Here is a 16365-nt window from a genome sequence, read left to right as displayed (position 1 = left end):
GAGGGGCAGAGAGAGGGGGAGACACAGAATCAGAAGCAGGCTCCAGGCTCTGAGCTGTCAGCACAGAACCTGATGCGGGGCTCAAACTAACAAACCCCGAGATCATGACCTGAACTGAAGTCAGACACTTAGCAAACTGAGCCACCCACGTGCCCCTAAATTCCCCTGTTAAAAAGATTGCTTATAATGACCTAGTCAAGAATTGAAGTCCAATTATAAAAGGCTGGGAAGAGCAAAGACAAACCATGGAAAGAAGAGTTTGCATTTGTATTTTAGAGAGAGAGAAATTAAAATCACAAAGCACTAAAAAGGAATAATAGGTCATTTATATCCATAAAAGCAAAATTTACAAGAAGATGTGACATCATGAAGCTATATGTCAAATAACATAACTTTACTGCCAGGAGAAATATCACAACAAAATTTGATTTTGCTAATCAAAAATAGCAACACCTATATTTAATTTCCTGACAGATCGAGCAAGTGAGAAATCACTTGGGGTATAGAAGATTTAAATGTCTTATGTAACAGACTGACTTAATAGATATATATTAAAAAATTCTTATTTATACAGAAAATGATTTATTTCCTTATGCTCAGAAAATTTTAACAGAAATAGTACGTATGTTAGGCCACAACAAAAATTTAATACATTCTGCAAATCAGAAAATTTACAGAAAAAACACTCTTGGGCTACAAACAATAAAACTAGAAATGAGTCTCAAAATATACAAATTATCAAATATGAAAAGTAAGCATTTATGCAACACCTGGGTGGCTCAGTCAATTGAGCACCCAACTCTTGATTTTGGCTCAGGTCATGATCTCAGGGTTGTGGGATAGAGTCCCAAATCAGGATCAGGCTCTGTGCTGAGCATGGAGTCTGCTTAAGACTCTCTCTCTCTCTCTCTCTCTCTCTCTCTCTCTCTCAATAATAAAAACAAGAAATGTAAGCATTTATAAATAAAAATAAAACAAAACTATTTACTGAATGACTCTTTAAAAAAATTTTTTTTAATGTTTGTTTATTCTTGAGAGAGAGAGGCAGGCGAGGGGCAGAGAGAGAGGGAAACACTGAATCTGAAGCAGGTTTCAGGCTCTGAGCTGTCAGCGCAGAGCCTGATGCAGGGCTTGAACTCACGAACTATGAGGTCATGACCTGGGCCAAGGTTGGACGCTTAACCAACTGATTCATCCAGGCACGCTGAATGACTCTTGAGTCAGAGAAACAAATTTTCAGTTATAAAATATTTGAAGAATGATAATGAAAGAATAGCAATAAGCAGAGGTAAATTAAAATAATAACTATAATTTCTCATGTTCAAACAGGAAGAAAGCAAAGCAATAAACTAGATATTTGTTCCAGGAAGTTCAAAAGAGAGAGATGAAATATACTTAAGGAAGTCAGGAAGAAGAAAACATTTTAAAAGTATAAATCATAAAACTAAAAATAAAACTGATTAACATAGGAACTAGGTCTAAAACAATGTGTATCTAATAATTGAATAACTTGAATAAATATTTGTTTTGCACTTACAGGTATTGTTCTAAGCACCTTACAGATATTAACTCCTTATAGTGACCCTGCACAGTAAGTATTCGTAGTATCCTGTATTTATGATAAGGAAACTGAGGCACAGAGAGATTAAGAAACTTACCCAACATCAGAAGTCTAGCAAGTGGTAAAGCTGGGTTTTGAGCCCAGACAGTCTGGCTCTAAAGGCTGTATCCTTAATTTCCATAATGTACACACAATTATTAAGGAAAATGGTTACAAACTTATAGAAACAATGAATAACAATTTAAAAATTTATAAGTGAAAAATGCCTGTGACATTCTGCTAAAAACATGGGTGATTTAAAAACATTCTCTATAAGTAATTCATGGTGCATGCCACCTATAATTGTCAAATAATGTTTAAAGAATAATGATTGTTTCATCCAGAAATGCCAATACATTATCTTAAGAGCATATTATTTTAAGGGTGAAATTGATAATGTTTAAACTCTTCAGCAAGCTATTGTGGCATTTAGATATCTGTTATTTTGAGTGATCAACACTGCTCTCCACTTTTTGGAAATGCTCCCTTTTTTTTCCAAGAAGTGCTTTTGTCCACTTCAACCATGTGGTTTGAATGGAAGTTGTGATTTTTGTCAGATTTTGTTTCCCTTGTCAGAAGTGGGCAATGGACTCAAATAGGGTCCATCAGAGCCCTTCTCTGGGAACTTTGAACTTAGGACCTCCGAGGGCAACTCTCAATTTCTTGTTTGACATGATGGAGGATCTTAGCAATACTTCTAAACTGAAAACAACTAAAATTTTGGCTAAAATAGAAACAGCTATTTAAAAAAATGAGATACAGCTTTGGATTGCTAAAATCCAAACCACTGACAACACTAAATGCTAGTAAGGTATGAAGCAATAAGGATTCTCATTCATTGATATTAGGGTTGCAAAATAATACAAATACTTTGGAAGAGTGTGGCAGTCTTTTGCAAAACTAAACATACTCTTACCATAAGATCTAGCATTTCTTTTCTTGGTATTGACCCGAATAAGTTGAAAAGTTATGTTATATAAAAACCTACACACCCATGTTTAAAGTAGCCTTATTTAAAAAAAAATTAAAAATTTAAAGTAGCCTTATTAACTGTAGTTTCCTTATCTTTGGTGCTAGAATGTAAGTTCTATGAGGGCAGGTGTTTTGTCTGTTATGTTCATGGTACTATCCTTGGGAAATTTCATCGTGTTTGGTCTATAGTATTTGCTTATTTGATGAATGAATAATTTACTCAGAAGGGGAAAAATAAAATAGAGTAGCCTTATTCATAGTTGCTACAACTTGGAAGGCATCAAGATAGCTTTCACTGGGTGACTGGATAAATGAATTGTGGTATATCCAAACAATGGAATACTATTCAGTGGTAAAAACTAATGAGCTATTAAAGCCATGAAAAGACATAGAGGACTTTCAAATGCATTCTGCTAAGTGAAAGGAGCCAATCTGAAAAGACAACATACTGTATGATTCCAACTTTATGACATTTTGATAAAGGCAAATTTATAATCAGTCACTGCGAGGGGTTTGGAGGGAAGGAGGGAGAGATGAAAAGGTAGAGTACAAGGGACTTTTAGGGCAGTGAATCTCTTCTGTATGATACTGTAATGATGGATGTATTCTATACATGTAACTGCAGATACATTATATCCTTGCTAAAACTCACAGAGTGTACAATACAAAGTGACTCCTAATGTAAACAATGGATTTTAGTTAATAACAATAAGGTATCAATATCGGCTCATCCAATTTGAGCCAATTTATCAATTGTGATAAATATTCCACACTAATGTCAGATGTTAATAACAGGAGAAACTGGATGTGCATTTGCCCAGGGTGGATGGTGGCAGGAGAGTGGGTATATGGGAATTCTGTACTTCCCACTCAATTTTTCTGTAAACCTGAACTGCTTTAAAAAAATAAAGTTTGCTGGAGCACCTGGGTGGCTCAGTTGGTTGAGCGTCTGACTTTGGCTCAGTTCATGATCTCTCAGTTTGTGAGTTTAAGCTCCACATTGGGCTCACTGCTGTTAGCCTGTCAGCACAGAGCCCTCTTGGGATCCTCTGCCCCTCATTCTCTGCCCCTCCCCTGCTTACATTGTCCCCCAAGTAAATAAATATTTTAAAAAGTTTGTTAATTAAAAATAAAACAAACAAAACAGCTGTTGAAGAAGAAGAACCAGTGAAGCAAGGACCTAGGGAGCTAAGGTTCTGAAGAAAAGTTAATAATGGATTGGGGCAAACCCTCAATTCTCACTGCTTTCCCCCTTCACACTGCCAGTGCTTAATGATATGCCTAGAAGCTTAGCATAAAGCAGTGGCCAAGAGTTTTCATCAGTCTCTTGGGGCTGGGGAGACAAACTTTGAAGTTTATTGCTACCAAGATATACAGGACTGGAAGTGACAAGATCGTAGAGAAAAGGGAACTGCTGGGAAGCGAGCCCAACGTTCTCTACCATATTTTCCCTCAAGATGTTTTCTGATTTCTACTTTGTACTTGAAGCTGATAACCCAAATAGGAAATGGATATGAAGAGGATAAGAGACTTAAGTTGAACCTTTGAAGCTTCTTGGTGCCACAGAGAAACAACAGTTGGAGTTCAGGGTCTGCCATGGAGGAGGGGTCTTCACACCCTAGGTTTTCATTTGAGACCCCCAAGGGACTTTTCAAACCAAAAACAGATCAGATCTTACAAGAACTGAAACCTGGCCTCTAATTATCTCAATCTCTATTTGGATCAAAATGAATTTGCCCCTATTTAACTACCTGTCAGAATAAAATTAAATGATCTTTTTAGGAAAACAATAGAATCTAGAGCCTATGTGTATATTTTCATATACAGTGCAAAATAGTCAATAAAAGATTAATAGGCATGCCAGGGTCAACCAAGGGAGAATAAAAAGGTAATAGACCCATGTCCATATGTGATCTGGATACTAGAATTCTCAAAGGTGGGTTTTAAAATATTTGTGAATAGTATTATTAAGAAAATAGGTGACAATGCAAAATGTCACTAAAGACCTGAAATCCACAAAAAGAACTATAAAGACTATCTATAAATAACAAAATTAAAAACCCAATAGACAATTTACCAGTAAATTAGACAAGTTAAACAAAAGAGCCCATAAAAACTCAATGAGCCAATTAGAGAAGTAGAAGGTAGTTCAAACAGAAAATATCTAGATTAAAACATGAAGAGGAAAAAGAAAAATATATGGACAATAGAGAAAACATATAGATACTTTCCCTTAAGAGATGTTGGGAAAAGGTCTGACATGCATGTATTTAGCATCCCAGGAAATAAAGAGAGAGAAAACAGGGCCAATACATATCTGAAGGAGTAAGTAAAAGGAAATCAGTAGGGAAAATCAACAAAACCAAAACCTGGTTCTTGAAAAGATTAATAAAATTAATAAGCTTCTGACCAGACTAACTGAAAAAAAAGGAAGGGCACAAATTACTAATATCAGAAATTAAAAAGAAGACATCATTACAATTCCATATACCTGAAAAGGATAATAAAACAATGCTATGAACAGCTCTATGCCCGCGAATTTAATAATGTAGATAAAACAGACCAATTCCTTGAAAGACACACTCTACCAAAATTCACACAAGAAGAAATAGTCTAAATGATCTGTATCTCTTAAAAAAATAGAATCAGTAATAGCCTTTTTAAAAAAATTTAAATTCAAGTTAGTTAACATATAGTGTAGTATGGTTTCAGGAGCAGAGTTTAGTGATTCATCACTCACATATAACACCCAGTGCTCACCCCAACATGGATTCAATGGTGATTTCTACCAAACATTAAAGGAAGAAATCATACCAATTATCTACAATCTTTTCCAGAAGATGGAAGCAGAGGGAATACTTCCTAACTTATTCAGTGAGTCCAACATTGTCCTAACACCAAAGTCAGACAAAGAGTTTACAAAAGAAGAAAACTACAGATGAATGTCTTTCATGAACATAGATGTAAAAATCTTCAACAAAATATTAGCAAATTGAATCCAATAATGTATAAAAATAATTGTACACACAACCAATAATACACACAACCATTTATGCCAGGTATGCAAGGCTGGTTCAATATTTGGAAATCACTTAATATAATCCATCACATCAACAGGCTAAAGAGGAAAAACTGCATGTTCATTTCAGTAGATGCAGTGAAAGCATTTGACAAGATCTATCATTAATTTATAAAAACTTTCAGTAAGAAGGGAAGGAACTTCTTGATACAGAACATCATCAAAAAAAACCTTACAGGTAATATCATATTAATGTTAGGAAACTGCCCACTAAGGTCAAGAACAAGGCAAGGCTGTTTTATTACTGTGTTTCAACATCATACTGGCAGTCCTATAAAATGCAATAAAGTATGAAAAGCAATAAAAGGTATACAGATCGGGAAGGAAGAAATAAAACTGTATTTATTTATGACTTGATAGTCTCTGTGGAAAATCTGAAAGAATCAACAGCAAAACTCCTGGAACTAATAAGCAGTTATAGAAAAGTTGCAGGGTACAAGGTTAATATACAAAACTTAATTGTTTTCCTATGTACCATCAATTAACAAGTAGAATTTGAAATTGAAAACACAATACTAGGGTGCCTGAGGGGCTCAGTTGGTTGAGCATCCACCTCTTGGTTTTGGCTTAGATCAGATTATGATCTCATGGCTCATGAGATCGAGCCCCTCATCAGGGTCTGTGCTGACAGCATGAAGCCTACTTGGGATTCTCTGTCTCTGCCCCTCCCCCACTTGAGTTCACTCTTTCTCTCAAAAGAAATAAATAAACATTTTTAAAGAAACCTACAATATCATTTACAGTGTCACCAAAATATGAAGTACTTAGGTATAAGCTAACAAAATATATGGAATGTATGAGAAAAATAAAAATATGATGAAAGAAGTCAAAGGAGAGCAAAATAAATGGAGATATATTCCATATTTATGAATAGGAAGACTCAATATTATAAATGTATCAATTTTTCCCAAGATGCCAGGTTTTCTTTGATCTATAGATTCAATGCAATCTCAGTCAAAATCCTAGCAAGTTATTTTCTGGATATCAATGAACTAACTCTTAAGTTTGTATGGAGAGGCAAAAGATCCAAAATAGCCAATACAGTATTGAAAAAGAAGAACAAAGTTGGAAGATGGAACACTATCTGACTTCAAGACTTACTATAAATCTACAGTGATCTAGACAGTGTTTTACTGGAGAAGGAATAGGTAAATAGGCCAGTAGAACAAAATAGAGAGCCCAGAAGTAAGCCTAAATAAATATAGCCAACTGATCTTTGATAGAGCAAAGACAATACAACAAAAAAAGTTAGTCTTTCAACAAATGGTGCTAGAACAACTGGATGTCCATATGCAAAATCATTAAGACCTTACATACTTCCCGAAAATGAACTCAAAATGGATCACAGACCTAAGTGTAAAACACAAAACTATAAAATCTCTGAAGTTAGCATAGGAGAAAACCTAGATGATCTTGGGTTTGCTGGTGATGTTTTAGACACAACACCAAAGACATGAACCATGGAAGGAATAATTGATAAGCTGGACTTCAGCAAAATTAAAAAATTCTGCTCTGCAGAAGATGCTGTCAGGAGAGTGAAAAGATAAGCCATAGACTGGGAGAAAATATTTGCAAAAGACATATTTGATAAGGAACTGTTATCTAAAATATATAGGAATTTTCAAAACTCAACAATAAGAAAATAATATTAAATAACAATAACAACAATAAGAATAACAACAATAGAATAAGAATAACAATAGAATAAGAATAACAACAATAAGAAATAAGAAAACTCAACAATAAGAAAACAAAGGAAAAAGAAAACTCAACACTAAGAAAATTCTCGTTCATTCTTCTGGGAATGCACAATGGTACAGACATTTTGGAACATAGTTTGTCAGTTTCTTACAAACTAAACATACTCTTATATGATCCAGGAATTGCACTCCTTGGTTTTTACCTAAAGGAGCTGAAAACTATGTCCACACAAAAACTTGCACACAAAATGTGTATAGCAGCCACATTCATAATTACTAAAATGTGGAGGCAACTATAATGTCCTCTAGTAGGTGAATGGATAAACTGTGGTACACCCAGACAGTGGAGTCTTATGCAGAAAAAAAAAAAAAAAGATCTATCTAGCCATGAAAAGACATGGAGGACCACATAAATGCATTTTACTATGTGAAAGAACCAATCTAAAAAGTCAACTTATTGTATGGTTCCAACTATTTGACATTCTGGAAAGGCAAAATCATGGAGACAGTAAAAAGATCAATGGTTGCCAAGCATTAGGGGAGAGGGAGGGATAACTAGGTGGAGCACAGAGAATTTTTAGGGCAGTGAAACAATTCTGTATGATAGTATGATGGCAGATACATGTTATTATGCATTTGTCCAAATCCATAGAATATACGACACCAAGATCGAGCTCTAATGTAAACTGTGAACTCTGGATGACAATGCTAAGTTTGGATTTAAGACTACTATTTCATGATTTGTATCTTGTTTTCTTTGTTTTTGTTGTTGTTCCTGTTTTTTTGTTTCCTGAGTTTTTTAGGGGTATTTGAATTGTTTTAGCATTCCATTTAAACTTCCTTATTGTGGTTTTCACCTTATTTCTGGGGATTAAAATAGACCTAGTTAACTTTTCACTGTCTAGTGGGAGTCAATACTTTACCACTTAAGAATATAAAAACGTATGTGCATGGAGGAGGGCACTTGTGGAGATGAGCACTGGGTGTTATATGGAAACCAATGTGACAAGAAACTATTTGTAAAAAAAAAATAAAGCAGATACTGAATCATAAAAAATAAAAAATAAAAAAAAAGAATATAGAAACGTTACCACCACAATGGTCCCGTTAGCCTCCCCTCTTTATGTTGCATTTATCCTATATATTACATCTATACACATGGAAAACCTCATAAAGATGTCATATTTTTGCTTTCAACTGTCAAACATATTTTCCAGAACTCAATAGGAGAATAATAGTCTATTATATTAAGCACCTCTCAATATTATTCTCCCATAAGTGGCTTCTCAACATCACTCCACTCTGTGTTTCTTCCTGCAGCCTCTTTCCTGGCTTCACATACCAGGAAGCCTGGATTTCCCGTTGCCATGAGACAGGCCCTTGTGGGCCTTTTACTAAACTGTCAGCTCTTTCTGCTTGCGGGTTATGTCCCCATGCTTTAATAAAATCACCTTTTTGCACTATCACCACCAACAAGACCCCCAAAAACAACAACGAAAAAGACCTATCAGGATCTGTGGCTTGGAGTTATTAAAGGTGTGATTTCTACTTGTGAATCCATCATAAGCTGTGTCAAGGGATTTTTTTCCTCCTTTGGAGGCAGCAATAATTGGATCAAACATGATTTCACAATTGACTCGATGTGGGTGTCTATTGTGTTGTTCTTAGACAATGTTCTCACCTGAAAATCATCCTGATCTTTGGAAAGGAGGGAGAAACTAATATTTATTAGAATAACTTCCTCTCACATATATGCATACTTCTATTAATAATACTCTGTGCAGCTGTGATATGTTATAAACTTTACTGTCTCAGAAACATCTCCCTTAACACACACACGACACATGCACACAGATGCCTTATATGTGCATGCAGACACATATATGTCCATTTCATTAGTGAACAACACCGATAATATGAATGTTTTCTCCTGGCATTTTAGCTAGTAGTGTATGCTCATCACGTGAGCACTAATTAAGGTGACCAAACAACTTATCATGGAACCAGGATATTTTTGGAAGTGAAAGGGGAGGCCGAGAGCACTGGGCCTTATGAAGCGCACCATAACAGCACTAAAGCTGGAGATAAGTGACCAACGATGATTTGACCCACAGCTGAGAGAAACCAGTGGCAACAGTCTTAATCTCAGAGGATTTGAAGAACGTAAGGGCAATCCCTAGGGATGAAATAATTCAGCCATTCAGAACCCTGTCCGTGAACTAAAAAGGGTTTCCCTGAGCACAATCTTGTCTTATTCACAACTCCCCTGCAAGGGAGGAATTATTGTCCCCACATCCAAGATAAAGAAATGGAGGCTTGGGGGAGTGAATACAAATGTCCAAGATCCTCACAGCCAGAACTTCAAAGAGTTGACACTAGGACTTTGCCTTCCCCGATTCCAGACACTGACCTGGAACGTAAATGTGTGGACTGCATACAAACACCAGTGGCCATGTATCAGGCCTCCACTTCCAGTTCCTGGTCGCATACCAGCTGTGCGACCTTAGCTGACCTGTGTGTTTATAGTGGCATTGTGAGTATGGCAGCTTCTGACATGCAGTGCTCGCCATGTGCCCCACTCAGAGCTGCTTTCCTGTCGTTATATCACATTCACACCTCATATTAACCCCATCACATTTTGCAAATGAGGGAAATCGTCTGGTAGAGACTGGAAAAGTGCCCACTGCTTGGGAGATACTCGACGTTAGTTCCCCTTCACCCTTTACCACAGGTCAGAGCACAGTGCAGGTCCTGAACCATTTGAGCTTTCACAGTATTGCTCTGGAAGATTTTAAAAGGTAGTCCCTCCTCCTAATGAATATGTGTCCTTCCGTTTTTCTAAAGATTCAAGGATTGCTTGTTATATGGTTATTATTATTACTATTATTATTATGGCCAGAATCCCTCCCACTTCTTGAAACCATTTTGTCCCATGCCCTGGTTGTGGCCATGCATGAGAAACAGCAGGTGGTGCCAGATGACAGATGGTGTGGGAGCCCGTTCCCCGGTGGGAGGGGGCGCGAGCGAGGGAGCAGGCAGGCAGCTGCCAGGAGCTCTTCCCCTCTCGCTCGCGCCTCGCTCTCAGAAACTCCCAATCCAGACACAGGCAAGGCGCTGTCCTTTCAGCACCACGAGCTCGGGCTGAGGAGGGAGGACTCCTGGCCGTCCTCCTCCTCTTCAAATTGGCTTGAATCTGCTCTGACCCCCCAAGAGTGCATCACAGTAAGTAGGCATTTGTTTTTGCTATAACCACTGCTCAATATCCTCTGACCCTTTACCATCTCTTTCACCTCCACAACAACCCTATTTTGTCTAATGTTCCATCAGCAGGATTGACAAGAGAAATCCAGTTGTCTGGGCTTCTAGGGTTCAGGTGGGAACATCGTTTGACTTCCAAAGGAGCTTGAGAGAAATATATGCTATTTGTTTATTTAGTTGGCAATCTTGCAATATGGGGGTTGCTAACTTTCCATGGAAGCAAAAAAAAAAAAAAAATGGCCCTTCGCTATTGAGGAAATGGAGGCATTCCATGGCTGAATAGGAGGATCAGGTTCAAGCCAGTGCTTTTTTGTTTTAGGAAATTGTACCTCCTGTACAACCTACATATCATGTAAAAGGCTACAGTAACATAGAGACATTGAATGTACTTATTGTGTTTTAGGGAGATTGCTGAAGCAAAGCCAACATAATAAAACTAGCAAGGTAGTAAGGTGCGGTGGTAAGGTGAAATTTATCATACTGCAGGGTGACCCAGAATAATAAGATTTAATTTTGTAGTACGAATAAGCTTTTCACCGAGATTATATGACTGTATTGGCTCTAGTGTCTTGTATTTTTTTTTAAAGCTTGTATATTGTTTGTGTAAGTCTGGGATTTTCCTTGAGTTTCCTGAATTATAAGACTGTTGGAACCACATGGGCGGGTGTCATATTTTGATGATTAAAGAAGTTTTACTGGATAATGAGAATCATGTCAGGAAATCTAGCAGAAGATAGATAGATGACTGATCTCTACATGGAAAGCTGAGTGGAGCTGTTGAGGACAGCGCTATTTTCTCTGTCGTCAGCCCTCTCTTCCCCTGCCTCACCTCCCACTGTAACTAGAACCCCACTGCTTGCCTTAGGTCTGGGAAGAAAGGTGTAAGGATGGTGAAGCTGAACAGTAACCCCAGTGAGAAGGGAACCAAGCCGCCTTCGGTTGAGGATGGCTTCCAGACCGTCCCTCTCATCACTCCCTTGGAGGTTAACCACTTACAGCTGCCTGCTCCGGAAAAGGTAAAGCAGATGCTCTTCTCCCCATCAGTCCCTCATGCTTCCCCCATCTCAGGAAATAAAGCAGCAAAAAATGCCACCTCTCCAAACCTTTCCATCCCCTCAGCTAAATATGTCCCCTTTCTTGTAAAATGTAGTTATCCCTTTCAGAGCCATGCCATTTCTTGTGTTATCTCAGGTTTATGGTAAGTGTTTACTCATTTTTTGTTCACATATACATACATGGGCGAGAAAACTAATCTTCCTCTTTTAAAGTTTTATTGTAGCAGATGAGTGCTAATAGCTTGTAGATGGTGATGGAGAAAATTGCCTTGATTATTTGGGGGAGGCGTTTCAAAAATTCACTGGTATAGATTTGAGGACAGAGAATTGGATGCAGTCCAACAAGCATTTAGTTTGCACCTGCTAAGGCTCTATCCCTGTGCTACAAGTTGGTTATGAAAAGACAAATGACAAAATCCCTCTCTGGTAAAATACTTAATATAATGCATCAGGGTAAATGCTGTACCTGAGAATTTCACAGGTTGTGAGAGCACAGGGGTGGAAACAATTAAATTCTGTTGGGGAGGAGGGGGGCTGGAAGGACAGATGAGGTAAACTGCAGAGGTGAACATTTGAATTTGGCTTGTAAAGGTGAGTAAAAGCCTTCCAGAGAGACTACAGGAGGAAAAGACATTTAAGACCTATGCAAAGCATGGAGAGCTTTTGAGAAATAGCATGACTAGAGTAGAGCATCTTTGGGGGAGGCGTGGCTGGCAATGAATGACTGGCTGATGGCACATCTCCTGACATAGGAGTAGTCCATGAAGAATGGAGGTGGGCATTTGTACCAAGGTGGGCACTGATGCAAAAGTTATTCCATGGGTGGAGGTGGGAGACACATTATTGCTTCCGATCCAGTTGAGAGAACTTGGGGTTTTACAATGTGAGCTTTTGTGTACTGTAAGAGAGAGATTTGGAGGTGAATGATGGAGTTCCCTGGCTGAAGAGCAAACAATGGATCATTCCATCTGTTTGGTTTCCTCATTGGCATCTCCAGGAGGGCATTGTGTGTCTTAACCAATTGGCTCTAGCCAATGAACAGAAGAGGAGCCAAAGCCAGATAAAAGGCCTGGCTGATTGGCTGGGGGTTGAGTCATCTGTTTTGAAAGTGCAGAGGTTGTCAGTATGAGAATGTACATGGGGGTGACAGAAATAAAGAATCCTTGAGCCATCACGAGAGACTGGTAAGGCTTTTAAAAATAAAATGTGAACAGGCACTTAACACTAAAGAAATGTGAAAGAACAGTATTAATTAGGCATCTGCTACATGTACAGCAGAGGTTCGCAGTTTTTGACTGCATTTTAGAATCACTTGGGGGAAGCTTTGAAAATCCTGATATCTGGGCTACACCCCAGAAAAATTATATCAGAAGCTCTGGGGGTGAGACCCAGGCATCAGTATTAATTAGATCTCCCCAGGTGACTCCTGAAGTTGAGAACCATTGTGCTAGGTGCACATCTCCCCCGGGGAGTCAGGGATTATGTACACAAATTTATAGGTGAAAAGGTGAAGGATCAGAGAAATTTGGTTAGTTATCCAAGCTTACAGAAGGAGTAAGTGGCAATGCTGGAATCTGAACCCAGATATAATGGATATCGGAGAGGGAAAGGGAGATATTTTTTCAAGGTTTTGTGAGGCTTCAGGAAGAATCTTTACCGTTCTGCCAACAGCTACAGCCTGGGGGACCTGCATGTCCCTTAGAGCTGTGCAAGGAGAAGGGATTGTGGTGAGGTCACCCTTCCCCCAATCCCTATAAACACCTGCAAGTCATCCAGAGATAGCATGGCCTCTGTCTCCCTTTACTCCCCCACCATCGCATCCTCTTGCCTTTGAGGGCTTTCTTCTCTGGTTTAGAGAGGAAAAGGTACAATAGCCATTGAGCATCCAATCTAGATGTACCAGAAGCCTGTCCCAAAGCCTGAAGGACAAATGCCCAAATGCCCTAGGTACCTGAATGCATGGAAAGGGAAAGCAATGCATCCTGAGAGATGCATCCCTACAGGGACACTTCCTCACAGGGGCTGATCACAGCCTTTCTCACGTTCAGGACAAAATTTTCCTACCAGGCGCCTCAATCTCCTCCTTTGTGAAGTGGGGAAGATCACCCCTACCTCACAATGGTCAGAATGGAGTTATATATGGCCTCAGATGTAAAGCACATGGCACAAAAGTAGCTATAAAAGAATAATAATCATTTTCAAGTGTTTCCTAAATACTAGATTCTGTTCTAACCTGTGTATAAACACACACACACACACACACACACACACACACACACACACTTTTCTTTCACCGTTTCAATAGTTAAGAGGACCCAATAAGGGAATTGTTACTTTAATCCAGTTTTTGAAGATGACAACATTCAAGCTTGGAGTGGTCAAGTAACTTCCCAAAACACATCGTTAAGGAGGTATCCTGGCAATGTCCAGAGAACCCAGAACCCAAGCAGTGTTGTTCCAAAACTTCCCCTTCAGCAGAAACAAGGAGCCAGCTGGCCTGGGAGTCCACAGACTTGGGCTCTAGTCTGAGCTCAGTTGACAATCCACAATGTGACTGGCGTGGCTTGTTTCTCCTCCTTCAGGCCTCTGTCTTCTCTTCTCTGAGCGGGAAATTGTATTAGTGGTGTTCCATGCTAGTATTTTGGCTTTCTAATATTTGCAAGAGTAAACACTTTCCCCCCTCAACATGACAACAAATGTGTTAGAAGTGAAGTGCACTCAGGAAACCCGATGGGTCCTCCAAACGCTTAGCGGGCACCAGGGACTCTGCAGCCACCTCTCTAGGAGGGTTCCCAGCCCTGCCCCATCTCTTACTTTTTTCCTTGACTGATGTCTTGAAGCGAGTTTTTTAAACTCCCTCTGCCTCTTCATTGTACAGTGGGTATGATAGCATTGGGACTTAAGTCACAGGACTACAGGGAAGGGGAAGGGAGTCATGATGCAGTCTTCAGCTCTTTGGTTAGGTTCCAGTCAGATGGTGAGTGTTTGAAAATGGTCACATCAGAAAGAAGTATATTTAACCCCAATGTTAAATCATGTTTTTTTAAAATTTAAAATACAGAGTGTGCTTGGTATGTGATACTGACAATCATCTGTAGGTTTGCTCACTAATTGTGCTTTAGTATGAAGACCGTGAGTTTCAGGGGGAAAACCACTTGGAGACTAAATGGAGAAATGAGCATGTTTGAAGTCCTTGCTTTGGGCTGGAAATGGGCCTCACAAGGCATTCCTATCCGTTATTTCAGTTAATCTTCCCAACGGCTCTGTTGAGGGGTGGATAGTGCACCCATTTCACTGATGGGGAAACTGAGGGTCAGATCAATACTGTGACTTGTCCAATTCTCACAGACAGCATAGGAGAGCTGGGGTTGGAATCCCAGTGTACCCGAAACCCCAATTTTTCCCTCTGCACTGTGCTGCCCTCAATAACAAGAAGCCTCCCACCTCCAAGAATGCTTCCTCAAACTCTCATCTGTGGCCCTGCTCCTCCTTGGGCTCCCTGGACCAGCAGGTGGGGCCTGGGCGTGACCCTCCAGAGAGAACATCCCAGCCTCCAATGCCCCCTCCCTGCCCAACACTAGAGGGGTTGGTGCCTGCCTCAGGAGAGGTGGGCCAGCATCCCGTCCACACTGCACCTGCGGAAGCCTCCCTGGAAATGGGGCTGGGTCCTTCTCCCACAGAAACTCTTTCCAGTCATCTCCACTGTCTACAACCCTCAAATCTTGGCCTTGGCAAATCCTTCTCTGCCCCACTGGCTTCCATTCCTACCACTCCTACTTTGTACCCTGAACACCAGCAGGTCAGACCTACCTAGAGCAGTGGAGGGTGATTTTCCCCTCAGTGGGACATTTGCTAATGTCTGGAGACATTTTAGGTTGTGAAAATTAGGGGGGAGACCCCATTGGGAAGAGGCCAAGACGGCCGCTAAGTGTCCTACAGTGCATAAGATGCATGCCCCCAAATGTCAACAGTGCCAAGGTTGAGAAACAATGCCCTTGAGTTTTCCACACTCTCTAGGGTGGTTCATGCTTCCTCCTCCTTGCGCAGGCCATTCCTTCTGCCCAGAATGCTCTTCTCAACCCTTTGCCTAATAGGTGAGCACTCATCTTCCTAAACCCAGCTCAGACGGTACCCAGCTCTTCTGGGCACCTTACCTAGCCACCCATAGTTGGAGCTATGGTTTTACTTATCAACACCTAGTCACTCGGTCACTCACTCATCCAGCACATTTTCTTGGGCGCTTTCAATGTGCCAGGCACTATGCTAGGTTATACATATGCAGCCATGAAAAGTCAGGCATGACCATGACTTTCATGGAGTTTCCAGTCCAATGGGGAAGAGAGACTTCAAGCAAGCCAGATGTACAGATGTACAGAGACGCAAGCTTCAAGAGGGGGTCTTAAGGAAAGAATGTGGGGCTGTGATGTGAGAAAGGATAAGGTGCAAGGGACCTAATTGTGATGGAGGTGGGTCAGGGGAGGTCCTCCTGGGGAAGGTCCCTGCCTGAGACCTGCAGGATGGGTAGTAAAAGGAGTAGGGGCAAAGGGTCGTGCATGTGGATAAGCAGTGAGGGAGCTAGAGGAATAGGCAGGAGGCCAGGTTGGCTGGGCATTCTGAGTGAGGGGAAGAGATTTGGGAGATGAGGTAAGGTGGGCACAAGTTCATGGGGGGGGGGTCAGTGTATTTTTTGACTTTTTTTTT

The 16365-nt window shown here is 39.9% G+C and overlaps 1 protein-coding gene across 6 annotated transcripts in view; it reads left to right on the top strand.

The window, feature by feature from the left end:
• Positions 1 to 16365, top strand: part of LOC144225979 (neuronal vesicle trafficking-associated protein 2) — a 94066-nt gene that overhangs the window by 29086 nt on the left and 48615 nt on the right. For 5 of the 6 annotated variants that reach the window (XM_077757292.1, XM_077757288.1, XM_077757291.1 and 2 more), the window contains 2 exons: positions 1540 to 1591; positions 11475 to 11625. In XM_077757292.1, the coding sequence (XP_077613418.1) occupies positions 11497 to 11625 (129 nt within the window). In that variant the 5' untranslated portion in view covers positions 1540 to 1591; positions 11475 to 11496. Of the gene's footprint in view, positions 1 to 1539; positions 1592 to 10418; positions 10574 to 11474; positions 11626 to 16365 lie in introns of those variants that run through there. The other variant, XM_077757289.1, reaches the window with a different exon arrangement.

The sequence above is a fragment of the Crocuta crocuta genome, unplaced genomic scaffold (genome assembly GCF_008692635.1).
Source record: "Crocuta crocuta isolate KB4526 unplaced genomic scaffold, BGI_CrCroc_1.0 scaffold131, whole genome shotgun sequence".
In the NCBI taxonomy this organism is placed as follows: domain Eukaryota; kingdom Metazoa; phylum Chordata; class Mammalia; order Carnivora; family Hyaenidae; genus Crocuta; species Crocuta crocuta.
This window is presented reverse-complemented; position numbering and strand designations above follow the sequence as displayed.